This window comes from Hippopotamus amphibius, chromosome 1 (genome assembly GCF_030028045.1).
Source record: "Hippopotamus amphibius kiboko isolate mHipAmp2 chromosome 1, mHipAmp2.hap2, whole genome shotgun sequence".
NCBI classification, from domain to species: domain Eukaryota; kingdom Metazoa; phylum Chordata; class Mammalia; order Artiodactyla; family Hippopotamidae; genus Hippopotamus; species Hippopotamus amphibius.
The window spans coordinates 45,012,736-45,039,442 of record NC_080186.1 but is presented as its reverse complement, the minus strand read 5'-3'; the positions used below and the strand labels follow the sequence as shown (position 1 = coordinate 45,039,442).

The window sequence follows — 26,707 nt, the reverse complement described above, 5'->3', positions numbered from 1 at the left end:
GATGTGTCATTCAGCTTTTCTTTCTCACTGTCAATTGTCATTGTGACTGTGCACTGATTTGGAGAGAAATACAGGGTGGGGGTGGGGCTGCTCAAGTGCCCTGCATTTGCCTCTGGTGCTCACATGGCGTGCTTCACATCAGGTACACCCTTAGTCCCTGCAATGGATCCATCCTAACTCACGTGTCTTTTCTCTGGATCATGTACAGATTACCTAGGTGAGCCTCTGCTCCCTTTGTCATCCTAAAGTGGCCAAACAGCATGAACTTTGGTTGGGATTCATTGGGAGTTTGAAAATTTGTCGTTGGTGACCTAACTCTGGGCAACTGAACCTAATGGTTGCAAAATACATACAAAATACAAAATAATAATAATAATAATAATAATAATAATGACGATGTCTGTGTCTGTACTTCGTGACTGACCTCAGATTCTTCCTTGATATTTTATCTTCAGCCTGCTGGAGGTTGCTGGGAGTCTGATTTAGTGTGCTAGCTGGTGGGATGTGGTGGTTAAAATGGACATCAGAATTCTTCCTCCTCTAAGTAGGGAACAATGCGTTTCAAGAACATCCTTACCTATAACCTATTTGGACATACAAATTATAGAAAATTCTTTTAGCGCCCTTTGAATGCCTCTTCAAGGTGGCGTGACTTCCTGGCTAGAGACCATGAAAGGGACAAACCAGTGACACCTCAAAGATACTTGTGTATACTTTGTGTTCAAAATGTATACCATCTGGGACGCTTAGTTTCTGCCAAGTCAGGATTGCTAATTCCCCGCTATTTCTGTTGCCCTCTTCAGGACAGGAGTTCCTGTGTATTTCTGAGACAACTACAAAGACGCATTTGGACTTAAAAGGCTGATCATGCGGATAAAAGAATCTGTACACAAATTCAGGCTACAGTGAGCTTAAGGTCACCTTAGCAATCTTCCCATCAAATGCTGAATATCACCCCCATTACCTTATTCAACAAATAATATCGTGCACCTGTTATGTGCCGATCACCTTTCTGGGTACTGGGGCAGCAAACAAAACAGACAAGGCCACGAGAAAAACCAAGCCATGAATAGAAGCTTGGAACTTTCATCCCTACCCCCTATCCTCCAGAGAGAGGAGAGGGACTAGAAAGGGAGTTACTAACCAATCTTGCCTATGTGATGAAGTCTCCACAGAAGTCCCAAAAGAATGGGGTTTGGAGGGTTTCTGGTTTGGTAAATATGTCCATGTGCTGGGAGGGTGGTACATGCCCCAACTCCAGACGGGCACAAGCCCTTGCACCTGGGACCCTTCTAGACCTCACCCTGTGTATATCTTCATCCAGCTGTTCATTTGTATCCTTTAAATGTCCTTTGTAATTAACCAGCAATAGTAAGTTAACTATTTTCCTGGGTTCTGTGAGCAAATTATCACACCCAAGGAGGGGGTCGTGAGAACCTCCAATTTGTAGGCCAAGTCAGACTGAAGTCATGGGTAACCTGGGGGCCGACGGCTTGCAAGTAGCAGTAAGACCCCTTAACCTGTGGGTCTGCACTAACTCCAGGCAGTTAGAGTCAAAATTGTTTAGGATGGAAAAACCCACACATCTGGTCACAGAAGGGTTGTCAGTATTCAAGTAAAGAAAAAGTGAGTTTTTTCCAAGCACATAACTATCTGATTTTGAGGGGGAAATTAATTACTACTAAGTATTTTTAAGTTTGATGTGACTTGCACATTTTTCCAAAATTATGTTTAGAGAGTCTATGATACAGTGGTCAGAATTTAATTAAGTAAGGATTTTAGACACAACCAGTACGATAAATTAGCACCAGCATCTCATGAAAGAGAGGACATTATAATATCAAATAATCGGGAAGGGCATAATCTCAGTACCAAAAATTTGCACAAATTTAGTTTAAGAAAAACCGACTACATTGTTCATTCTTTCTCACCTAACAAGTACTAGTGAAAATTTCATGAACCAACCAGCCCCTGTCCTTAGGACCCCCATGTAGCCCTTAAGAGTTGCATTCAGCTGTAAAAAGAACTTGGAAAAGCAGTGGCTTAAACAAATTAGCAGTTTTATTTTTCTCATGTAAAGAAGTTTGGAGACAGTCCCAGGTTAACATGACTGCTCCATGAGGCCAACAGGGACTCTGCCTTCTGTCTTTTTATTTTTCTTTTGTTCAGCAGCCTTTAGCATGAATTTATCATCTGATCCCAAGATGCCTGCTTCCTCCTCCAGTGAAGTGTAGGCAGTGAGGAGTCTAGCTCTAAGCCAAAAACCTATGTGTCATTTCAGACCCAACCATAGGCAGTTACAAAGCTTTCCCCACAGGCCTCCGGGAAGGTACAGAGCCTGTGCACTGCACTTTCTGAGGGGGTTTGCAGTCAAGGGCTCTGGCCCCACCCTACCATCACCCCAGCCTTAGCCCAAGCTCCTTATGGGGAGAAGGGGGGCCTAGCCATGGCCTCTCTTAGGTGCCTCTGCAGAGACCAGCTTGTGGGGGGCAGGGGGGAAGGGGGCGAGAGTGGGGCCTTGAAATGTTTTCTCCACTCTGACTCAGTATGTAGTACTTTTCCACTTCTAGCACTTCCCTCCCCGCCCCCCCCCCCCGCCCCGCTTCCCTGGTCTGCAAAAAGGCAGCAGTCTTTAGTTTAGGGATCCTTCAGCAGTGACACAATCCCAGCATCTGCACTAATCCACCTGACTCTTGCCTGGCACTATTCCAGGGAGAAAAATGGAACATTAGGGGAGGCAGCACTTTCTCCTGTTTAGTCTCATTTATACTTTCACAGTAGATGATTAGCTCCATGTCTATTAGTTTCATTTTTACTATTCTACACAGACACCTGAAAGCTCAGCTCTCTGCAGCTCAACTCTGCAAAAAGGGAAAGGGCAAAAGGGGTTGGTAGGCCAGTTGAGTTGATCTGCCTTTTGGTGAGCTTTCTCCAAAGCCCCACTGATGTCATGCTTATATCTTATTGGTCAGAACTGGATCATGTGGTCATCCATAGCTGCAAGGCAGACTGGGAAATGCTCTTTACCTGGGCACACTGCCACCCTGAGTGAAACCAGAATGGGTTTTAGATAGCAAACTATTACATCTTGAAATCCTCTACTTTTAGAAAAGTTAGTGGATGGTGGTTTGTCCATTGTCTGTTTGATTTCACTGGTTGGCATTGTATGAAGAATTGAGAGAAGAGAATTCTAGGAAGATGGCAGTGGCATTTTTTAATCTCCCTGAATTCCCCCATTAAAAAGCAAACAAACAAACCACAGAATAATTGGGGTAGCAAAACCAAAAACCTATGGACAGGACCTCCCAGGTGGCAAAGTGGTTAAGAATCCACCTGCCAATGCAGGGGACATGGGTTTGGTACCTGGTCTGGGAAGATTCCACATGCCACGGTGCAGCTAAACCCGTGTCCCACAACTTCTGAGGCTGAGACTCTAGAGCCCGTGTGCCACAGTTACTGAAGCCTGTGTACCTAGAGCCCATGCTCTGCAACTGGAGAAGCCACCACACTGAGAAGCTCACGCACTGTAAGGAAGAGTAACCCCTGCTTGCCGAAACTAGAGAAAGCCTGCACACAGCAATGAAGACCCAACGCAGCCAAAAATAAAAATAAATAACTTTATTAAAAAAAAAAAAAAAAACCATGGACATCTACAACGAAACTGGGAGACAAGATAGCACTACAAACTCCAAAATTCATGTAGGGGGAAGCCACTGGCAGCTCGAAGACTTACATGGTCTCAGCATTTTTGTGGAAAGAACCAGAGGGAAGCAGAGTGTCTGAGAAGTCTGAAAATAAGAGAACCTTAAAATAGTCAACAGGTACTCCCTGGAAAGTACAATGGACCAATAGGAGAACAGCAACTGAACTGCAAGGGTGGGGGTTTGGGGGGGGCGCACTTTGTATAACCCAGTTTGCAGCTGATGAGTGTAAGGAGTCCAAAGTAAGGACTGGAGAAGCTGGAGCAGCCCAGGTCCTGTGAACCCTCAAAATCAGCCGAAGTGTCTTTCCAGGACAGCAGACTAGAAACTGCAGGGAATAGACTACAAATATGGTAGACCAGGGATATTTGGGACAAAGGAAACAGAAGTCCAAATGAGAGTGGGGGAGGGGAACATATAGAAAGTATGAAGCCATTCTTTTGAACACTTCATGGGAACATAAACAAAGAAGCTGTAGAGCCTTGAATTTGGCAAAGCTATCCTAACTCACTCCTTCCCGCTAAATGTGCAGGAAAACTAATTTCATGTAAAACTGAGCAACAGAAAGGACTGCAGTCAAATCTCGTAATGAAGTTATTATAAGAAACAAGGAGCAGAAAAACATCCTTAATGAAACAAAGCATTCCAGAAAGACATGCCCACAAAACCAGATAAAAGCTGTAACTTAATATTTCAAAATGAGCTAAAGTAAATTAAGGAAATAGTACAAGATATGAAGGAAAAGCACAAGTCAGAATTAGAAAACAAAAATTAGGTAATCAAACTCAGGAAAGAATTGGAAAGAAAAGGAAAAACTCATTTCGCAAGTGAAGACTGAACTTGAAGGAATATAAGAGTAACATCCTTTTTCCCACAACAGATAATGCCTTGAGGGAATAAAAAGTGAAAAGAAGGAAACAATTTAAACTCCAGAGTGAATAAGGAGAAACCTGAGAATTCAAGAGAAGGTGACGAATATAGAAGATAGGCAAAAACACCTAAATCTGTACTATACACATCGCTGAAGGGGAAATGATGGGGCGATAGAGGAGAAGTGATGCATAAAAAAAAAAACTATATAAAAAAAACCTCCCTGAAAAATAATTTTAAAGCCTCGAGATTGTATATAGAAAGGGCACACCTTGTGCCTGGGGAAATCAACCCAGAAGATCAACACTGAGACATATTCTAGTAAAATTAGCAGATTTTAAAGAAAAAGTATTTGGGGCATCCAGGCTAAAAGACAAATTCACTCATAAGGGAAAGAAAACAGATTGTGATCACACTTGACAACAGCACTTGATGTCAGGAGACTACAGAGTAACGATATATGTAAGAAACCCAAAGGAAGGAAAGGTGACCGAAGGATTTAACATCCAGGCAAACTGACTTTCAGGTGTGAAGGCCACAGGCAAAATGTTATCAACATGGAATAACACAAGGATTAGTCTCATGAGATCTTTCTGAGGCCTCCTCTAGGGAACCTACCTCAGACAACCAGACTAGTGAGACACTGACATAACAGGTGGTGAGCACTAAATATATTTACTTGTGTAACTAAGAATAAGTGATGGTTATAAGGGAGAGAATATAGTTTTTAGGGCTATGTGCCCTTAAAATAAATATACAGTATAACTAACAAAATAGAAAGAGAATGGGGAGAACATTTATAAAAGGCAGACAAAGTTTGCTAATTGCCTCATAGTTATTAACCAAAATATTGTTTCCGAGCAGGTGCTGGAGAAGAAGGGGAGGAGGAAGAAGTTATTAGATAACGTCAATATGATTCATAAGAGGAAAAAAATTGACAACTGCCCTCCCCAAATAGAAGGGATTAAAGATGTAACATAGACGACATGATTAGAACAAAAGTACAAACCTTTGTAAATATTAAAAGCAAAAAAGGAGTGACCAAGCAAATAAACAGACCACAGAGTGAAAACCTATTTATATAAAAGAGCTGAAATTTTCAGAGATGTGGGTGTGAACTCCTGCTTCACTTTACCTCTCTCTACTTGACCTCCTCTGTAAAAGTCTATACATATGTATGTAGATTTAAGTGCCTGGGAGCACATTTTTATACACACACACACATATACATAGATATATATATACCCACACATATGTAATATATATATAATTGATCTTCAAGGGCAAGAGTGAGAATTAAATTTATATGGTTTTCAATATCCAATATATAATGTGTTCAACCAAAGCAAGATCTGTAGCCTCAGCAAAGGAGGGGCAAAACTAGGACTTGAAAGTAGGATTGTCTAGATCTGATGTTTGCTCTTTTTCTACCGTGCTACTCAAGGCAGCACGTATCCACTGAACGGTGGAATTATAGGATTTTTCAGAAGGAGAGATTCAACAGGAAAGGCTTCCTGGAAGACATGGCATTCGAAGACATAGAGTCCAGCTTAAGCAGAGGCATGAAAGAGAAAACCAGATGTGTTGGTGAGGAGGTGAGGGGTCTGTAAACAGATTAGTTTTAGTTTCTTAGACCTGAACTCGTCATTTTTCCAAGAACAACTTATGAACTAAAAACTGATAACCAGTTCTACCAGATGTATTAGTTGAGCATGTGGTATAGGAGAATGAGTGTCTAAGGATGGGGTCTTGTATAGTGGACAGGAAGGTCCTGACAGCAGCAACTCTGCTGTGACCTACACCCATGGGGCCCAGCACAGTGCCTGCCTCACTCAGCCTATACTCATTGCTGAGTAATTGCTGGTGGGGTGAATTAATAAGGTAATACAGAAACCACATAAAACATTAGCCAAGCTTTTTAAGGAGTTTTCAAGCCCTCATTAGGTAATTGTATTTATCGACTCACTGCTTGTATCATTTGGGATAGGTTAGAGTATTCTACACTAACAAACAACTCCAAAATTTCAGCAGTTTAAAACAACAAAGTTTCATTTCTTTCTCATGTTACAAGTTCACCACAAATTGGCAGGGAAACTGTTCACTGTAGTCACTCGGGCCCCTGGGTTGTTGGAAGGGGCACTATCTCGTACCTTGGTGGTCACTGTGCCAGAGGAAAAGAGAGCTCTGGAGGGTCTCACAGTGGGAGTTAAATCTTCCACCTGTAAGTGACACATGTCACTCTGCTCACAATTCATTGGCCAGAAGTGTCACACGGCCATACCTAACTTTAAAGAAGGTCATGAAGTGCAGTCCTATTTCATGCCTAGAAAACAAGAGACCTGAAGTGCTTGGCAAACAGTATTAATGACCATCACATTAATGAAGGTGGGTAATGGGGCTAGGTAGATAGATAGAAAGAAAGGACAGTGTACACAATTATCCCCCTTTTCATAGTTGAGGGCACTTATGCACTAAGAGGTTGAGTTACTTGCTCAGACTAACCTGCTATTAGCAGGGAGCTAGGATTCAAATCTGCATGTCTGACTCTAAAGCCTTTACCAACTGTTTACCAGGAACTTATCCTGCCTTTGATCCTGTCTCTTCCTCATATACTTGGAGGTGAGGCACCAAGTAGCCTTACCTTCACCCACAGATTTCATTTTACTGTCTCTGTGTCACTGGCAGAAGGTTAAGTCAGACTTTGCAAACAATCCAGTCCAGTTTAAAAGAACAAAAAAGTCATTTCTGAAGCCTGGATTACATACTTTGTTTGTACCATGTGGATTTTCCCTCAAGGATCTCCCTCTCTCTTCATTGCTCTTTCCTTTGAAATCTAATCCACCCAATAGCCATCAAGAGGTGCAGCCTGGCTCCAGAGAGGGGGCATCAAAGGAAGGAGGAGGAGCTTATGCCTCATTTTCAATTTGCTGAACCTTTCAAATTCTTCCCCAAGGCTTCAGTTTGGTAAAAGAAAAATAATAATGACTTATGTTTATCCTCGGGAATATGTGTTTTCCATGCTCCCTTAGCAAATATCATCCATGTGTTTTGAATTTAGTTTTTGCTTGACTCATCAAAATACTGTTGCACAAGAGACTTTGGATGTCCAAAGAGCTGTTTTTTAGAATAAAAGCCTTTATTTTGCCTTTGGAAACAGCTAATCACATTTTATCAGGAGTCAGCAGCCTTCTTTCTTCAGAGGACTGAATTTAACACTAAAAAGGTTACAGATGGGAAGAAAGAAGGGTTATTTGCCGCCACCACCCACTAACATCAACAGGCTATAAGATGCCCAGGAATGTACAATGTAAAGGTTTTGAAATGAAAACTTTAGGAAAATGATGGCTCATTTAACAATATTAGGAAAATTTGAGCAAAAAGTAATTCCCGCATCACTTACCTTGTTGGGAGAGAGTGGTGGTTAAAAATGAGAGTCCAGAGTCTTCAAGTACTCCCATTATTTATATGTTAGATCTTCTTTGCCTATCTTCTCTATTTATTACTTTTAAAAAATCCTTTTTGTTTGTTTCTTTTTTCCTTTTTGTTTGAAAAACATCCTTCCTTTGTTATGGTATTAATCTTGTGTTTCTTTGCTCTTGAGTTCCTCCTGGTTCAGACATCATTTCTGTAGTGATTTTTCCTATATTTCTATTTCTTTCTGGTGTTCTATATCATAATCCTGGATTTTTGTAGTACTAATTAGTGTTGTTCTTTCATATTTTGTATCATTTTCTTAACTTTATTCCATTTTGGAGGATTATGTTATAGTTTCATCTATTTAATGTATGTGTTTTTCTGGTATGCTTTTATCATCTATGATTTCATTTAAATCTTTTTATATATGCCAATAAAGATAAAGTGATTTTTCCCAAGATCAAACAGCTACTAAGTGTCAGCAGGTATTCACACCCATGTTTACCTGACTCCAAAGCCTGTTATTGTCTTACTAATCATATTAATCATATATTGAAAATCTACTGTGTGGCAGACAATTTATAAACAAAATCTGATTTAGTACAGCATCTTGCAACATCTTTTTATTATTGACAAAGAAACTAAAGCTCAGAGAGTAACTGCAGATTGTTGTGGGCACTTATGGTGGTTTCAACAGCAACAGGGTACTATCTCCTTAATTCCTGCTCACAGAAATGGTGTGGTTTTAACACGAGTAGCGAAACTACCTCAGCAGGTGAGCATTACATATGGGCTGACAAGCTCAAATGTAGAGAGAGTAGCATCTTCCTGATATTTAGGTAATAATTCTTTTCTTCCTTTTGCTACTACAACACTGTTCTTTCTCCCCTATGCCCTTTTGCCCTTCCAATACTTTTGTTATCAATTCTCTGAATTAAATCCTCCTTTGATTTAAATAACAAAGTTTGTTTTCCTAAATCAGACACTATCTGATACAGTTGCTTCCACTGACTCTTTTGTTCATTTAACATTTATTGACTACTACTAATGTTATGGGTATTTTGGAAACAGTGATTAACAAGATAAAGTCTCTGCCCTCATGAAGCTTGTAGACTAGTGGGAAGAAAGATAATAAGGAGTTATACAATGTGATTTCAGATTGTAGTAACTGCTATAAAAATAGAAGTCGGTTAAAAATAAATGTTTCTCTTGTATAAATTGTCACAAGGTAATGGCAGGTAGCTCAATAATAGTATGATTGCTCCAAGTAATCAAGTCTCCTTTGAGTTCAGTACTTAATTTTGTCTAGAGTGTGACCCTCTTCCTGTAGTTCAATATGGCAGGCAACACATCCAAGTTCCATGCAACTAGGTGGAGGAGTAGATTAAGAAAGGGGCAAAGAACAGGAGCTAGCTCTCTTTTAAGGGGAAGTTTCTAGGAAGCTACCATGCAATACTTTGATTATATTTTACTGGCCTGAATTCAGCCACCTGGCTCCACTTAGCAAAAGAGTCTGAGAAATGTAGCCACATGCCCAGTTAAAAATGAGGCGGGGTGGGGGTGGTGGTCTACTGCTAAGAAAGAAGGGGAGAATAGATATTGGTGTAGACAACTACTAGTCTTTACTAAATGAACTAAACAAAGGGATCTGATTGCAAGTAAACCTGAGGTTTGTTTATGGACACTCATTTAGAATGATTCTTTATAATCTTTCTCCACCACCAAATAGAAGCTTTCTTCATGGCAGAGACTTGATCTACCTTAGTATTTCCAGATTGTCCTGAAATACTTCAGACTTGATTGACATTATCATGTTTTTGGAAGTGAATATGATATACAACCTTAAAGCAACTCGAGAAACCACTTTTAGCAAACACTGCAGAGCAATATGTGTGATCTCAATTTCTCTCACTAGACTGAGTTTCTTCAGAGTCAGTAAATCACTGAATCTGTCTTTCTAGAGTACTGAATGCTGTCTGTGGTATGCAATTGGTTGTTAAAAGGTGTTAGAAGGATGCCCCCGGGGATCTCACTGAGGCCTAATGCAATCAGAGAAGGATTCATTTAGTGGGACTTAGGTTGGTGAAAAGCCTTTTTCCTCACTGGCAGGAAATTAATATTTGTATAGCATTTTAGTACATCTTCACAACATCATCCGATGCCATCTTTATTTTTATCCTTATTTTATAGATGAAGAAACAGAGGCTCAGGGAGGGTCAAGATATTCCACTTAGCAAGTGGCAGAGCTGGAACTAGGAACCAGATCTTAGGAAACCAAATGCGCCTCTAGGGAAAGAGAGTTTTTAATTTCAGTAAACTTAGTGAGTACCTTTGTGGAGAGGGCCACAGCATCCTCTGATTTCACTTTCATGAGGTCGCTAAAGTAAGATCGGAAGAAATGAAGGCAAATCATTTTGCCAGGTCTTTCTAATTATAGAATTCTGATCAATTAACACTGTGACTAGTAGCGGCTTTATAAAAGACTACGATTCCCAGCATGCCACAAGGTACCACTGAGAAGACTTCGACTCCCAGCATGCTGTACTTTGGAACTGCCAGTCCCAGAATGCAACGCTCCTCCTTGCTCCCAGAGGGCCGTCGAGACTACAGTTCCCAGCATGCAGCGCCGCCCCCAGTTTCTGGCGCCCCGCTGGACCCTGCTTCGGAGAGACGTTTTGGACTCCAGAAGGCGGGCCTTGGAGTCCCAGTCCCCTTTGGGAGACGTGTCTGCGGGGTGGTTCTGGCCTGTTGGGCCTGTCCAGACGAAACCTCGAAGGGATAGGTTGGGGCCTGGGCCAGGTTTCGCCCAGGCAACGTTTGAGGCAGCCCCAATGGGGCCCTCCGGGGGCTTTCCTCCCTTTGAACTGCGGTGGCGGGCGGACTCACTGTATCCTGCACCATTCACCGTAGGGGCCGCCATCACCATGGCCACGGCTGCGGGTCGGCCCTGTGCCGGCGGGCCGCGGGACATTCTGTGGCGCGTGAGTGCTGCGCGCACTGTGGCAGGCGCTCTGCAGCTGCGGGGGTCGGGCTGGGCCTGCGGGCGCTGGTCGCGCGTGCGTGCTGGGCGGGGGAGGGGCTGGCTCGAGTGTAGCGTGGGGAACGCGTGGGGAACCGGCGACTTGAGAGACTGCTTTCAGGGTTGTGGGGGGCGTCCTGAGTGGGAGCTGGTTACGGATGGGAGCGGCGTGCTAGGGAAAGTTGGTTGCAAGTTGTGTGTGTGTGCGGGACGTCCTGAGTGCAAACTTGTTACGGCGTAGGAGAGGGGTCCTGAGTGGAAGCTGGTCGTAATGGGAAGGATGACCTGCATGAGAACTGGGGCAGAGAATGGGGAACAGTTGTGTGCAGCTCTGCTAGGTGCAAGATCAATAACTTGGTTACTAGCGAAAAGAAGCGGGAAGGAATATCCGGAATCGGGAAGAATGTGGTATGACCTTAGCAGAGGCTGGATTTGGGGACTAGGTAAGCAGGACAAGTATTTTGTCAAGTTAGAGGAATGTGTGCCCTGTGGGCCCGAGAGGAGGAGGTACTTCCCTGTTGAAGTTCAGTCAGTTATGCATTCATTCTGTGGAGGGCAAAGAGAAATAGGAGTAAGGTCCCTTTTAGGATAGTGCTTCTGCCCCAGCGGCACTGCCATCTATTTTGTATCCCAAGTTACCAAGTATTACTTGTCCTTTACCACCTGTATTATCAGTCATCGTTGTCATGTATATTGTATGTCAGAAACGTGGCTGCATTTTTTTTTTTTTAAACTTTCTCATTGCCACTGCCTTCCTTCAGACACTGACTATAATCTTTGGCTTGGGCAATTGGGATGGACTGCTTCCTGTTTTTCTCCTGTCTGTGTCTTGTCCCCTCGATCCATCTTCATAATAGCCACCTTACAGACACAAGCGTGTTTTACGTTCCAAAACATAAATCTGATTGTCACTTTGGTGCTTAAAGTCCCTCAGTATTTCTTCTTGTATTCATGTATTCAGCAGTAAATCTTGTGCATCTTATGTGGTAGGTACTGGTGATTCAGACATGACTACAATGCAGTAGTTGCGCATGTCTAATAAACACAATTAGAATATCCAGATGCTTCCTGTAAAATGGATACACTTTCAGATATTGACATATCTGTCAAACCTAGAGAGACAAGTATAAGTTGCTATAAAATACAGTTGTAAACTAAATGAGACCTCCCTCACCCCCCCAAAGTGTGATATTTAATGTGACATCTGACTCTGAACTAAAAACAAGCATCAGTTCACTGATATTACAAGATTCTGGAGTGGTAGTAATGTTATTTATGGTAGTAACCATTAGAGTTTATATACAGCTGCATGGACTGTGATCTGGGTGTAAACATTAGTGACTGACATCCTGTATGAAAAGATAGGATTTGCATAACTGAAATAACTGAAATAGTTTAACTGACTTCATGATTGAGGGATTTTGTTTGTTTAATTATAGGTTCTGGGCTGGAGGATAGTTACAAGTATTGTCTGGTCAGTGCTGCTTCTGCCCATCTGTACCACAGTGTTTGTAATCTTCAGCAGCATTGATTTATTTCATCCTATACAGTGGCTGTCTGGTAAGTGATACTTAGTTTGGGGAAAACAAATTTACAGGACTGACTTCTCAACATGAAAACTGCATTATGTTTTAAATAATTTATTTTAATTGCTGTATTGACAGTGGCAAAACATTCACTTTGAGGTATTCTTAAGGCATTCCTTTCCTAATCTAGGCCTTTTCACTATGTAATAAGGTTAGTAAACCCATCAGAGACTGTGTAGTATTATCACATGAACAGAAAGAGCATTAGAAGACCACGTAAATAAAAACCTAATTTTGTATTTGTCTTTTCTATTTGGCAGCTTTATTGAGATTGTCTTTTTAAGGAAGTGAATTGTTCCTTTTATGTATTTAAAAATTGTGGGTAGAAAATATGACATATCTTTTTAAAAAAATCTGTCTAAAATTAAGAATACTTCATTTCTATATTGTGGCTGGTAAGAAAGATGAGAAGAGAGAAAAGGAGGAAAGACTAAGGAACATAGAGTTAAACTGAAAGATTGATGAGGAAAAGATTGAAACAGGCTAATGTTTCTTAGAATCCTTGGAGACAAAATAAAATTAATAAATTCATTAAGCTATAACTATTTTATGTAAATTAACAATAGCTACCAATTATTGCTACCTACTACTGTGTGTCAGGCACCCTGCTAAGTACCTTAAGGCTGTTACTTCTTATCCTTCCTACAACCTTGTATGATAATGATGTAGTATCCCTGCTTAAATGAGGGAACTGAGACTCAGGTTCTACCTCTGTGCAGAGACACAGCTAGAGTAACTGAACTAGGATTTGAATATTGTTCTCTGACTTCAAAACCTGTGTTTTTCCTGCCACACTAGAATTAAAAAAATAAAAAGAGAAATGTTCCCAGAGTAGGTTTTGAAGTCTTTTTTGAAGTCTTGCCTAAGGCTAAGAAGCACAAATACTCTTGAAATTCTTCCCCCTCCCCCTCAAAAATAGTAACAATAAATTTCTTTTTCGGTAAAAAGTGGGAGTATGTTGCTAATTTAATTTTTCTGAAGAAATGCCAGTTTTCAAGGAGTTAAAAGCTTTACTTTGTGACCTTTGGAGCGATATTGCTGCTAAAGAATTAAAGTCATTTTAAGCTTTTGTTGAGACTTATCAGTCACTTCTTAGGTGAGTCTCACAGGTCGAATGAAATTAAGTTGTAAGCCAGCGCAAGGATGGCAGGTATTTCTGTAACTACCTTGTCTGCGTCTGTATCACTCATGATCTTGGCTGTCTAGTTGCAACCTCAGAATATTTCAATACTGTAACGTAGACCCATTACCAATTGTTCAGTGTTGGAACTCGAGATAAACGCTTTCTGCCATTTCATGGCCCAAGGGTTCTTTAATCATCATAGCATCACTTTCTCTTCAGATTGGATTTGATTTATGCCATTTTTTCTCATCAAATATTACTTGTATTCTTCAATTTTTGCTTCACAAAGTCTTTACAGAGAAATCGTAGTCCTTCCTTCGTTATTTCCAGTCACATGAATCAGTTCTTTCACTCTTTTGGCTCAGTGTAATGCTTGAGGAGTTTAATTGTAGATGCTTAATAAATATTTTCCAGTAATTTTGGTCAATGAATTAAAATTTTAAAAATAATTGGTTTCATTATTGTCTTAGTCTAACAAACATATGTCCTTATTTTTATATCTCTTGTTCATGTTTTTACACATAATATATACATAGTTTAAACTTTGCCACATTTTTTATATGGAATATTGTTGAACCACTCTAAAATGTGAATGTATTAGTATTTCACAGGGATATCATGATTTTTTGTTTTTTAATTCAGCTCATTTGGATGATTTGTGGATTATGCTATTTCTAGAAATGTTACTTTTTTTCTAGCTGTAGGGACCAATTGCCTGTATTAAGAAGAGATCTGAAAAATATTATTTACACTTTAAGAAAGAAACTTTGTTGGTATATTACTAAATGTGGTACTTCTCTGTTTCACATGATGAAATATATTTGCATATGGTATGATTTTGTCTGATGTTAACATCTGGGTCATCTAAAAGAAATTCTAGTATAATTTTAAAGGACCTGGAGCTTAGTCCAAATAACTCACACTGTAGTTCTTGAGTTGATGTCCTATAGGACCCATCAGCAGTGTATGAGTAAATTTTTAAATAAAAGATAACTTCTAAAATTAAAATTGTAGTTGTGGTTCAAGTCCCTTTTCTATTGCAGTATACTAAACGTGACTATATGACTGAATGAATTTACTAATTCATCTCTTGTGTTTTAGATTCTTTCAGTGATCTGTATAGTTTGTATACAATCTGTTACCTTCTGCTGCTGTCAGTGGTAATAGTAATAATAAGTATTTTCAACGTGGAGTTCTATACAGGTGAGTTTTCAAATATTAACCATCTTTAAAATATCTGAATTTATTTTACTAAGGGCAGACTCAGTACATTTTGTATGAGGGTGTGTACATCAGAGGCTGTGTTTTGTGTCAAAGTTTAAAAAAATGTATACAGAATTATTATATATGCATTGAATGTCTTACCATAAAATTTATTTGACTGATACTTTCTCTGTTTTTAAAAAATAATTAGGGCTTCCTAGGTGGTGCAGTGGTTAAGAATCCGCCTGCCAATGCAGAGGTCACGGGTTCGATCCCAGCTCCAGGAAGATCCCACATGCCGCGGAGCAACTAAGCCCGTGTGCCCAAAAAAAAAAAAAATAATAATTAGAACTCTTAGGACAAATATTGTATGATTCCACTTATATATATGAGGTATCTAGAGTAGTCAAATTCATAGAGACACAGAGTAGAATGGTGGTTGCCAGGGGCTGGAGGGAGGAGGGAATGGAAATTGTTTAAAGGGTATAGAGTTAATGAGTACAGAGGAAGATGGAAAACTCTGGAGATGGATGGTTGTGATGGTTGCACAACAATGTGAGTGTACTTATGTCACAAAACTATACCCTTAAAAATGGTTGAGGGACTTCCCTGGCAGTCCAGTAGTTAAGACTCTGCACTTCCAATGCAGAGGGCATGGGTTCCACCCCTGGTTAGGGACTAAGATCCCACATGCCACGTGGTGTGACCCCGCGCCCCCCCCCCCCCCAAATAAAGTTGCAGTGGTACATTTTTTTAATGTGCATTTTATGACCTACAAAATTTAGACCTTTTAATAATTCACAGCTCGTGTTAAAGTTGTGATTCAGCAGATATATTATAAAAATAACTCCTTTATAGGATAGGAAATCAAGACCAGATGACTTCTAAGGTACTTTTCAAATATTAAAGTCTATAATTCTGTGATTTTCCAACAAAATTTAAAATGTATGTTTTGCCTTGGGGAATCACCTGTTAGATTTCAGAGCTTTTCACTTTTTCTCAATTTCTCTCCTTGCTCTTCCTGCCTTTTCAGATTCCTTGTCTGTCCTTGAAGTAAAATGAGAAGCTTTTTCTGATACATATTTTTTATTTTTATTTATTTTTTTAAGCTCTTTATTGGAATATAATTGCTTTACACTCTTGTTATACTTATTTATTTATTTATTTATTTATTTATTGGCTGCATTGGGTCTTTGTTCCTGCAGTTGGGTTTTCTTTACTTGTGAGTGGGGACTACCCTTCATTGTGGTGCATGGGCTCCTCATTGCAGTGGCTTCTCTTGTTGCAGAGCGTGGGCTCTAGGTGTGTGGGCTTCAGTAGTTGTGGCACAGGGCCTTAGTAGTTGTGGTGCACAGGCTTTGTTGCTTCACAGCATGTGGGATCTTCCTAGAGCAGGGATCAAACCCACGTCCCCTGCATTGGCAGGCAGATTCTTAACCACTGTGCCACCTAGAAATTCTTTTGAGGTCTTTAGTACTTCCTTGTTAGATATGGTATAAAATTTCACACTGTTCTCTGGATTTTTATAGTACACCCTTTTCCTTTGCTTTTCTAACCCCTCGCTACTGGCTGATGGATCTCTTTTTCTATTCAAAACATCTACAGAACGCCTTGGTTTACAGCATGTGTTCTTTCACACTGTCCCATGTACCTGGGTCATCTAGATTTAGATGCCAGACAAAGGCTCTCCAGCTAGTCATTCTCTTCGTGTCATGTGGCATGCAGGATCTTAGTTCCCTGACCAGGAATTGAACCAGTGCCCCCTGCCGTGTGAGCTCAGAGTCTTAACCACTGGACTACCGGGGAAGTCCCCATCTAGTCATTCTTAAAATCTGACTAGTCACTTTGGCTCGTTCCTTCAACATTCTTTGTGTTACTTTGTGCCATGCATTGTGTGGGGATAGGAGATGTATGGTCCCAGTTTTCCTCAGGGGATCACAATGTGCTGAGACAGACAATAATATACTGGATAGTATGGGCCTATATAGGAGCACTATTTACCCAGCATGGTGCACTTCCTGGAGGAGGCGATGCGTGAACCAAGCCTGAACAATGAGCTGTATTAAGTAGACAAGGAGGGAAAATGATGCTTTAGGTAAAAGTTGTAGCGTATAAAAAGGCTTAAGGACATGAGAAGGTTTGGTATGTTCAGAGTATAAGTAAGTTACACAGTGAGTGTGGGCATTTCTGGTGGGGAGGCAAAGGTGATAGCAGCCTCGTCCCCAAAATGTAAAGCACCTAAGCCCGCTCCCTTTACGCGTCATTTTCCGCCTCCCACAGTCTCTTTACTTGGTGTGTATTAAAAGAAGAGTTAGTACCCTGTGCCCACTGTTTTCAGAGGTCAGCATACCTCACCTCCCACCCCTGCTTGCCTCCTCCAGCTCACTTCAGAAAACCATTTTGAACTATCAGAGAGGTATTCGATGTTCCCATGCAAGCATTTATTTTAGTGTTCAGTGTTGTCGTTATTTACCTGGTTTGTGGTTTTTCACAGATGGACTGTATACTGACAATTTAAAATGCTGAAATAAGGATAACTTGCTGGAGGGCAGCACTGTCTTAAAATTACTATTATTTATTCCTTTATGGCAGTGAGGGGAGTGCCCGCATAGGCACTGTTTGAGCTATCAGGAAATCTTAATTAAAAAGAATTGAAAATGTTAATCATACTATACTTAGGTTTCACCTCTCTGGATTCTTTGGTTTTTCTTTCTGTGAGCATCTGTTTTTATTCAATCTTTTTTCAAATTATTTTAACAAAGAATTTTTAACTTAGAATTTTTCTGTACTGTGTTTTTCATTGACTCTGGGTTTCTTCCTGCCCTTTGGCGTATTTGTGCAAAGATTAGAGGGAATAGTTTAAGTCCTCTGACTTCATGTGCTGCAGATTATAAAGCCACAGGCATGTGTTTTGTTTGCAGTTGTGCCTTCCATTCCCTGCTCGAGACTGGCCCTGCTGGGGAAGGTCATTCACCCTCAGCAGCTCATGCACTCCTTTATTCACGCTGCGATGGGAATGATGATGGCGTGGTGTGCCGCAGTGATAACCAAGGGTCGGTACAGTTTTCTTGTGGTTCCCTGCACTGGTCCTGAGAGGTAATATTACATATATTTTTTCTAAGGGTCCTTCTTTAGTTGCTAAGCCAAAGGTGACCTGTATGCATTAATAGTTTATAGACGTTCTTTACTTTCTGGACTTCTGTAAAAAGTGCTTTTTTACATACATCAAATGTTTTTGATGTTTTATGTTTGTTGTATTCAACATTTTTTTAAACCATTTATTTTGGGCAAGGTGCTAATGCTAGATGCTGTTGGATTTGTTAGAATGATTCACACATGGACCATGACCTCCTTGAGAGTTGAGAACAGTAGGGGATTTAAGACATGGACACAAATGGATATAATAGGAAAGAAGTACGAATGTATGAGAAATAGAAGATGTAGTAGGAAGAAAGTGAAATATGCAGATAAAAACCTGTGGGTGTTCAGAAAGCAGGGAGAGAACCACACATGTCTTCTTGGAGGAGGTGGTATTTAGGTTGGGAATTGAAGGAAGGATAGTATGGGAAGAAAGAAGAAAAAACTTTTAAATAATTAAAAATACCTTCTTCAGTAGAGTACTTTTATAATTTTGAAACTTATATGATTCTTGAACAGATGGCATTGATGTAAATTTCAAGTTGATATTCTGACTTCAAAAATCAAAAAAGATTACTAGAGTAATCTTAAGTTCTCTACTATCCAATGACTTTAAGACAGTGTTCATGACTACTACTGAATACTTGATTTCCTTTTGTCCCCCAGTTACAATTATATAAGGCAAGTTTTTTCCTAATGCAATAAATTTTCTTTAGTGAAAAGAGTCCCTATGAGGGATTGCATAGTTATAAGAGACAACATAGAAGCCCAAAGTTACAGCATCTCTATCAATTTTTATAGCCTGTATTTAGAGTTCTCAGTCCAGATGCAATTTACCAACTCATAAACACTGTTGCTTACTGTCACAGGGGACATTCTTACCCTTTCCAGATTTCTGGAGGAGCAGAGCTAGAATGTTAACTAAAGGTCAAGTTCTCATGCATCAGGGGAAAGGGTTTTGTTAATCTTTTGCCCACACTTAACCTTTTTATTTGAATTTTGGGCATTTCTTAAGTAATTAAGTCAAAGCTTTGCCTTCAGTAACTGTTGAGCCTAAAATAGTAATATATGTGTCCCTGACTCTTGAGTTAATAACCTAATTTTTCCCCTTCAGCTTAGATAGCCCTGCTGCACAAACCTGCTTAAATGAGTATCACCTTTTTTTCCTGCTGGCTGGAGCATTTATGGGCTATAGCTATAGCCTCCTGTATTTTATTAACAACATGAACTATCTTCCGTTTCCCATCATACAGGTAAGCTATCATTTGAGCATTACCTTATGTCAGAATTGGCATAGTTATTGGCAGGGTTAAAGTTGCCTTGGTGTTTGTATGTGTAATTGGCCTCATCAGATTAATTCAGGATTTGATCAGCAAAACTTAGGACTGAGATGCTCAAAATGCATTTGGAGGGGAGATCTTTGTCGTTATGAGACTTCAGTGTCTGTTTGAGAGCTGCAGCTGCCCTTCCTGCTGCCACTCGCAGAATACCGCTTTGCTCCGCTCTTTCCCTCCCTGCTGAGTAGTGGCAGTGGCTGTGACCTAGCAGGGCTGGGGGAGGATGATGACGACATTCAGGCAAGGTACCTCTGTGCATCTGCCAGCTTCTTTTTGAACCTAAGAACCTCTTGAGCTTGAGGATGTACAAGTAAGGATAGACTATGTCAGTTAGTATCTCAAATCCTTTCCAGAACAGGCATGATGTGCATAAATAAAACAGTTCTGACTGGTTGGAGTGGGATGGTTTAAACTGTCTTTCACTAAGGTTTTAAAAAGTCTACTGGTTTGGTAGGAGCTGTCTCCTCCTCTGGCAGGAGAGAGGAAGCTGGGTTGAGATTTTTCCAGCACCATCAGGGCTCTCCCCAGCATGTTGCCGCTATTCTTGACGGTGCTGTTATTTTCTTCATTTCCCCTCTAGGGCATGCTGAGTACTGGGCTTTAGAGCAAAACTGTTAGAACCAGCCCCTTCCCACTAGGACCCAACCCGGTAGGGAGGGAGGGATGTGTAAATAAATGATGTGCCAGTAGAGCGTACATGTGAGAGTGTGATGGATTAGGGTTCTCCTGTTTTAACTAAAATTTTCACATGCCTGTTGCATCCTTGAGAACAATCTGATGAAAATACACCTACTGCAAGGAGATAGTGCTCACAGAAAAGGATCTGGCCCTTACCTCCCTGCAGCCTGTGAGTGTATAAACAAAGAGTGCTATTTACAGATTCTTCACATCTTATGAAGGTGAATTAAAACGCAGAGTGTCAGCTTTGCCACCTCAGAATTTCACAAGGAGAAAACCCCTAAAATCCTGTATAAAAATATCCATGGTGAGTCATCTTTGATCCAAACATAGTTAAGAATATAGGAAAGGAAGAAAAAAAAACATTAGAGAAAAATGAAATAACCCCCAAACATGTTGCTCCTCCACGGACCTCTGTTGAAAGTAACCACCTATTTAACATCACAGATATGTGAGAGAGTGAACAAGGCGAGTCCAAGATTGATAGTGTTGATAAATTATTCTTTATACCATGTAATGTCACATTTGTAAAATTTGACTACTAAATTTTTTGTAATTTCTTTTGACAAAATTTTAGATTCATGCTTGTATGTTCTTATGGACACTACGTTTATATATATAGTAGCTATAATATATTTTGTGTGGCGGGGTTTTCATGAATAGTTTTATGTTGTACATATTATTCAGTAACTACTTTTTTTTCATGTAATAGTATTAAAAATTACATCTTTAAAAAAATCTAGTGATTGTAACCAATTTGCTGTTAGTCCATTAGGTTTTTTTTCTGCAAACTTGCTTGTGCTACAAAACCCAGTTCTGTTGCACTTATTAAATTCTTAATGATAGACTGATAGGGGAAAGCAGAACATTGGCATGGAGTAGGGGACAAAGAAATGGATGAATACCAAGATAGGCTTGGCAAGTTATACACCAACAAGATTGAAAGTATTAAATGAGGTAAGATTTATAAAGCCTGGCACATAGTAAATATTTGAAAAGACTCATAGCCAAATTACAGAAGAACCCAATAGGGAATTGAAAAACGCTTCAGCTTGGGAGCAAGAAGAGGGTATATTAGCTACTCTCTGCATATCAACCAAAATGTCTGTTTCCTTAACCTCTCTGGATCCTTGTGAGTGATGGTTGAGGTGAGAGCTACAGTAGGAATAAATATAGGAACTATGTCCTTTTTATTAGGAGGTCAAGGTGAGATGGTGGTAGCACCCAGTGACTGCACGGAATAGTGCACTTCCACATCTTGGACTTTGAAAATATCTGAATAAGCCAGGATACTTCAAGCTGTATGGTTAGTGATCTAGTATTCATTTCACCTGGGCTGCTTTTTGTAAGATACTGTGGGAATCTGCAGACATGGTAGACTAAGGACTACAATTCTTTGCTGTCCTTTAGCTTCTGAAATCCTTAAAGAAGGATTAGCCCTAATATAAACACGAAAGTAGACAGAATTTGGGAAGTCCATCTTTGGTTCTTTGGGTTTCCTTAGATTCTTTCCAATAATTTAAAAATATTTTTTCCATTGGCATTTTTAGGGCAGACACACCTTGTTTCACAAGAAGTGTAATTTTTTCAAAAAACATTTCATATTTTTTTTTTCTCTTAGATTGTTATCATTGGAAGGTACCCACTAAGGAACTGTTTAGCTGGTTCAGCCTTCTTATCTCACAGATAGTTAGATAGGAGACAGAACTGACTTAGTGTTGTATAGAAAGAGGAAGCACTAGAACTTGGGTCCCCAATTCTTAGGTTTGTATCTTCTTCACTACCTCCTATTTTTCTGCAAATAGCATGTGAAAAATTTTAGTGTAGAGGTGGTATACGTTATCTTTAAGGTTGGAGGCTCTGAAGCCAGCCTTGCTGCATTAAAATTGCAGATTTTTCTTTTGCTAGCTGGTAACATTGGTTAAGCTACTTAACCTCTCTGTGCCTTGGTTTTCTCATCTGTAAGATGGGGATAATGATAGAACCTCCTTCATGGGGTTGTTGTGAGGTTTAAATGGATTAGTGCATTTAAAGTGCTTGGAACAGTGTGTGATATGTGGTAAGCATCCAAAGAATGTTAGCTGCTATTGTTGTAATTATTACTATGTTTTTTGTACTTACTCCATCTCCATAGTCCTTACTGTAAGTATAGGTTGATATTGTTAATTTTTCTCATTTCTGATCTCGTATCAGTGAGGTGTTGTATAATGTAAATATTAAATACTTTAACATCTGAAGTAGTTGATTTTTTTACTTTTGGAATAAACTTTGTCTTTTTATGCAGTGATTATATTTTATGTATGGACTGTTATAGTTTTGTGCTCACTTTGGAATAAAGTACAACCTTTATTTGAATGTGTCATTTGATTCTGGTTTTCTTTTTTTCTACAGCAGTACAAGTTCTTGCGCTTCAGGAGGTCTGTGTTCTTGCTAGTTAAGCATAGTTGTGTGGAATCGCTGTTCCTGCTTAGAAATTTCTGCATTGTGTATTATTTTCTTGGTAAGAATTTCTGCTTTTTGATACAGCGTATGTGTTAGCTCACAGCTCAGAAAATGTCAGTTATAAAGTCGTTCTTGATTGTATTTATGTATTTCCTACAGTTGTAGGTATGTGATCAGCCCAACTGGTTCCTTGTTTAGATTAAGTGTTTAGATTTAGATTCAAACCTTCAAAGACTATTTAGTTAAGAGAGAATATTGTTCAAGAAAACGTGGTATATACATAAAATGGAATAATAGTCAACCTTAAAAAAGAAGGAAATCCTGTCACATGCTACAACATGGATGAACCTTAAGGACATTATGCTAAGTGAAACAAGCCAGGTGCAAAATGACAAATACTACATGATTCCACTTATTCGAAGGGTCTAAAGTAGTCAAACTCTTAGAAAGTAGAATAGTGGTTGCCAGGGCTAGGGGGAGGGGAGAAGGGGGAGTTGTTCAATGCATATGGAGTTTCAGTTTTGCAAGGTGAAAAAGTTCTGGAGATCTGTCATGTGGACAAGGTGCGATATAGTGTATACACACTGAAAAGTCATTAAGATGGTAAATTTTATAATGTATTTCTTACCACATTAAAAAATATATCCTTTAAAAAAGAGAGAAAATATTGTATATCATCTGGTCATTACTCTATAAATAACATATTCCTTTTTATAACTTTTTGTAACTTGCTAACATAACTAATACAGAAATACTCTATTGCTAAGGGAACATTGTAGAATTTATTAACATGAATTTTAAGCACAAAGATACAGCTTATTTAATATAATGAATGGTACAAGTTGAATGGTAAACCTTAATCTCATTAGCAACTCATAATAATATAAACAAAATCCAGCATTTTGAAATACCGTTTTCAGACAATAACATTTTTCTGGTCCTACTTTTTTCTGTGGAATAATTTTACAAAATTGTTCTATTTGTGTATAAGCCATTCTGTTGTCTCCTTTTTAAAATTTTTAGTTTATATAATCCATTTTTCTACATAGCTTTTATAATTGTCATTTTAATATTAACACTTTGTTGTTTTTTATTAACTTACTGCCATCAGCCTGGCTGTTCTCTTATTGTTGTGCATTTGGGCTGACATAGCAGCTGTGTCAGCATATCCATGGTCATCTGTTTCTTCCATAATTCCAGTTATGTTTCATTCAGATTTCATTTCCAGTGTTACTACTTTTCGTTTCTTTGTTGTACTTTCATCTTTTTGGCCAGTTTTCTCTTTCAGTTTTTCATTTTTGTAAAATGTCATGTGGATTTATCATGGAAGATAGGGAAGCAACACAGCTACATGCTCTGCTGTCTGTGCCAGAACTGAATAACAGGTGTGAGTGACTAATCACTAACAGATTTTGAAAAAAAGGATGTCCATCTGTTATCTACGTACTGATTTGTGTACTGCTGAAAAGATAGAAGTTCTGTATTCATTTACGCTCAGCTAATGCCACAGTAACTGAAATTTGAATTATGTTATTGGGAGCTGGTGTTATTTAACTAAAGCACAGTAACTGAAATATGTACATGTTGGACCTGTGCAAAGCAAGGACTGCCTGTATTCAGAAATTACTCTCTTTTCCTGCCCATTCCTAATCAAAGTCTAGCATTTTGATTGAGGTCTTGGTGTCTACTTGGTCATCTCATCAACCTCATGTTCCAAAGCCTGATTAAGATTTGTTTCATTAACTTCTTATGATTATAGCATGGTATTTTTTTTCATCTCAGGCCATGTTCCCAAAGCTTGGATTAGCACTGCTATGGACCTTCAGTTAGATGAGTAAGTGATGCATGAAAAGTCTAATTTTAATGCTTTTAATTGTCTCCATCCTTTTAGGTTTTTGCTACTTTCCAGATGTTTTATTTAGATTTAGCCTTTAAATTTTTTAAAAATTTGTATTCATTTTGAATACACATATTTCATATTATGTTAAAATCCAGTGGTATATAAAAGGGTATGCAGTGAATCTGTTGGCCCCTGTCTCTAGTCACCCAGTTCCTTTCCCCAAAAATAAGCAATGATAATTCCTTTTTTGTTAGATAGAGCTTTTATGTAAGTGGACTTCTTGAGTTGCATGGACATACCTCTCTTGTTTTCCCCCTCAATAATCATTCCATGCTATGTTGTGGTAGATAAGCACCATACTGTGGTTTTACTCTCATTTTACCTGTGAGGAGAGCAGAGGTGAGTTAGGTCACGTGACCAGTTGAAGGTCATAAGTAGCAATGGAGTAGCAGCACTGGGGTTTATTGTTCTAGTTATTCCCCATGTACTTTTTTTTTTTCTTCTTGCTGTGTCGGGTCTTAGTTGCGGCACACAGGATCTTCTTTGAGGCATGCAGGATCTTTTGTTGAGGCGTGGGGGCTTCTCTCTAGTTGTGGCATGTGGGTTTTCTCTTCTCTAGTTGTGGCACGTGGGTTCCAGAGCACGTGGGCTCTGTAGTTTGCAGCACACAGGCTCTCTAGTTGAGGTGTGCGAGCTCAGTAGTTGTGGCACTCAGGATCTAGAGCACAGACTCAGTAGTTGTGGTTCACGGGCTTAGTTGCCCCATGGCATGTGGGATCTTAGTTCCTTGACCTGGGATCGAACCTGCATCCCCTGCATCGGAAGGCAGATTCTTTACCACTGGAGCACCAGGGAAGTCCCTCCCCATGCACTTTGCACATAGGCAAAGCTTTAATCTTTATTTGGCGAATAAGTATAAACTTCTATTAGTATTTGTTCTTTTAATTATTGGTTATTTCACTGTGATACTTTTGTATGATCTTAACTACTGCCACTTTTGAGGAGTGGGGATATCGACATTATGGATGTTTTGAGATATTATGGTTTCTACAGTGTAGATTTCAATTCTTAACTTTTGAAAGTTTCTAGATAAAATTTAGTTTTGTCTTCTGCTTCATCACTAGATATGAATCCAAATGCGTGGGTCATTTATTTTGTTAGCCCAGGTTGTAAACTTGGTCAAATGGAAAGAGAAAAATAATGATGATATCAATAGGAATTTAATATAATACTTTTTTCCTCCTTTCACTTCAAAAATGTTTTGTTTGTATGGCAGTGCCTGATATTCTGGCCTTAATGTATGCCAGGCCCTAAGAAAAAAACCTTTATTTATCACTACCACAACCACCCCCCCCCACCCCCCCACCCGCCACCCGCCAACCCCCGAGAATGTCAAGTACTATGCTGGGCACTGCTAACATAAACTGTTTTAAATCTTGTAAAAGCCCTAAGAGGTAGAATGAAAATAGTATGCCACTATATGGATGAGGAAACTGAGGGTAGGTTAGGTCAGGTGATTAACAAAATCACAACATTTACAAACAGCAGAGTCAGAAGCTCTAGTCCTGTTTTCACAGTTGCTAAATGTGTGATTGTAGGATTATGATGACTTTGCATATTGAGCTGTTCAAGGTTTTGGTAACATTGCCTGCGGTTCCCTTTATTTAGCATTCTAGCAGATTTTCTTAAATTATTTTAAAAGTAAAGTTTGTGTTATTTTTAGATAGTACTTTGTGTTCTTGACTACTATGAAACTGTGTATATGTATACAGATAGAGTTGAAATCTGGTCCAGGAGAGGTGCTAGTCATGTTGAATGGTTTCTAAGTATCAAGCTACAAAACAACAATAATAAAATTTTATCCAACCTCTAGGGCAGACTTCTTCTCCCTCATAGAAAATGACAGTGAAGATTTGGAATGCAAGAAGCTGAGAGCTAATTTAGGTCTACTCTTCCCTTAAGACTCCCTTGTGTACTTTGTAAGAAGGTAATAGTTAAAGAACTGTATAGGGTACAAAAGGAGAGAAATCTATCACCATTATTATTTAGAAATAGGATTTATTTGTTTCTCATTGTGGGGCCCCAGGTCTCTTAAATGCTTAGATTGTATTTTTCCTGCAGGATTAAATAGTAATTTCTGCTTTCATAGGCAGTTGCATAGGCCTCTTGACACTGTGAGTGGCCTCTTGAATCTCTCGTTACTCTACCATGTCTGGCTATGTGGTGTCTTTGTCCTGATGACTTGGTACATCTCATGGATACTCTTCAAAATCTATGCCACAGAGGTTAGTACTGAGGCTTTTGTCGGTACTCTCCTGTTTTGTAGTGCAGAGCGCGGATCAGCATGTTGTTGTGC

At 39.4% G+C, this 26,707-nt stretch overlaps 1 protein-coding gene across 2 annotated transcripts in view; it reads left to right on the top strand.

Annotated features, from left to right (window-relative positions):
- The first annotated feature begins 10,707 nt into the window (after positions 1 to 10,707).
- Positions 10,708 to 26,707, top strand: part of NDC1 (NDC1 transmembrane nucleoporin) — a 48,486-nt gene continuing 32,486 nt past the window's right edge. Inside the window, exons 1-8 of one of the 2 annotated variants that reach the window (XM_057711287.1) lie at positions 10,708 to 10,966; positions 12,444 to 12,564; positions 14,815 to 14,916; positions 17,838 to 18,012; positions 19,169 to 19,307; positions 22,461 to 22,569; positions 24,294 to 24,345; positions 26,501 to 26,636. In XM_057711287.1, coding sequence (XP_057567270.1) covers positions 10,817 to 10,966; positions 12,444 to 12,564; positions 14,815 to 14,916; positions 17,838 to 18,012; positions 19,169 to 19,307; positions 22,461 to 22,569; positions 24,294 to 24,345; positions 26,501 to 26,636 — 984 coding nt within the window. In that variant the 5' untranslated portion in view covers positions 10,708 to 10,816. Of the gene's footprint in view, positions 10,967 to 11,099; positions 11,576 to 12,443; positions 12,565 to 14,814; positions 14,917 to 17,837; positions 18,013 to 19,168; positions 19,308 to 22,460; positions 22,570 to 24,293; positions 24,346 to 26,500; positions 26,637 to 26,707 lie in introns of those variants that run through there. The other variant, XM_057711297.1, reaches the window with a different exon arrangement.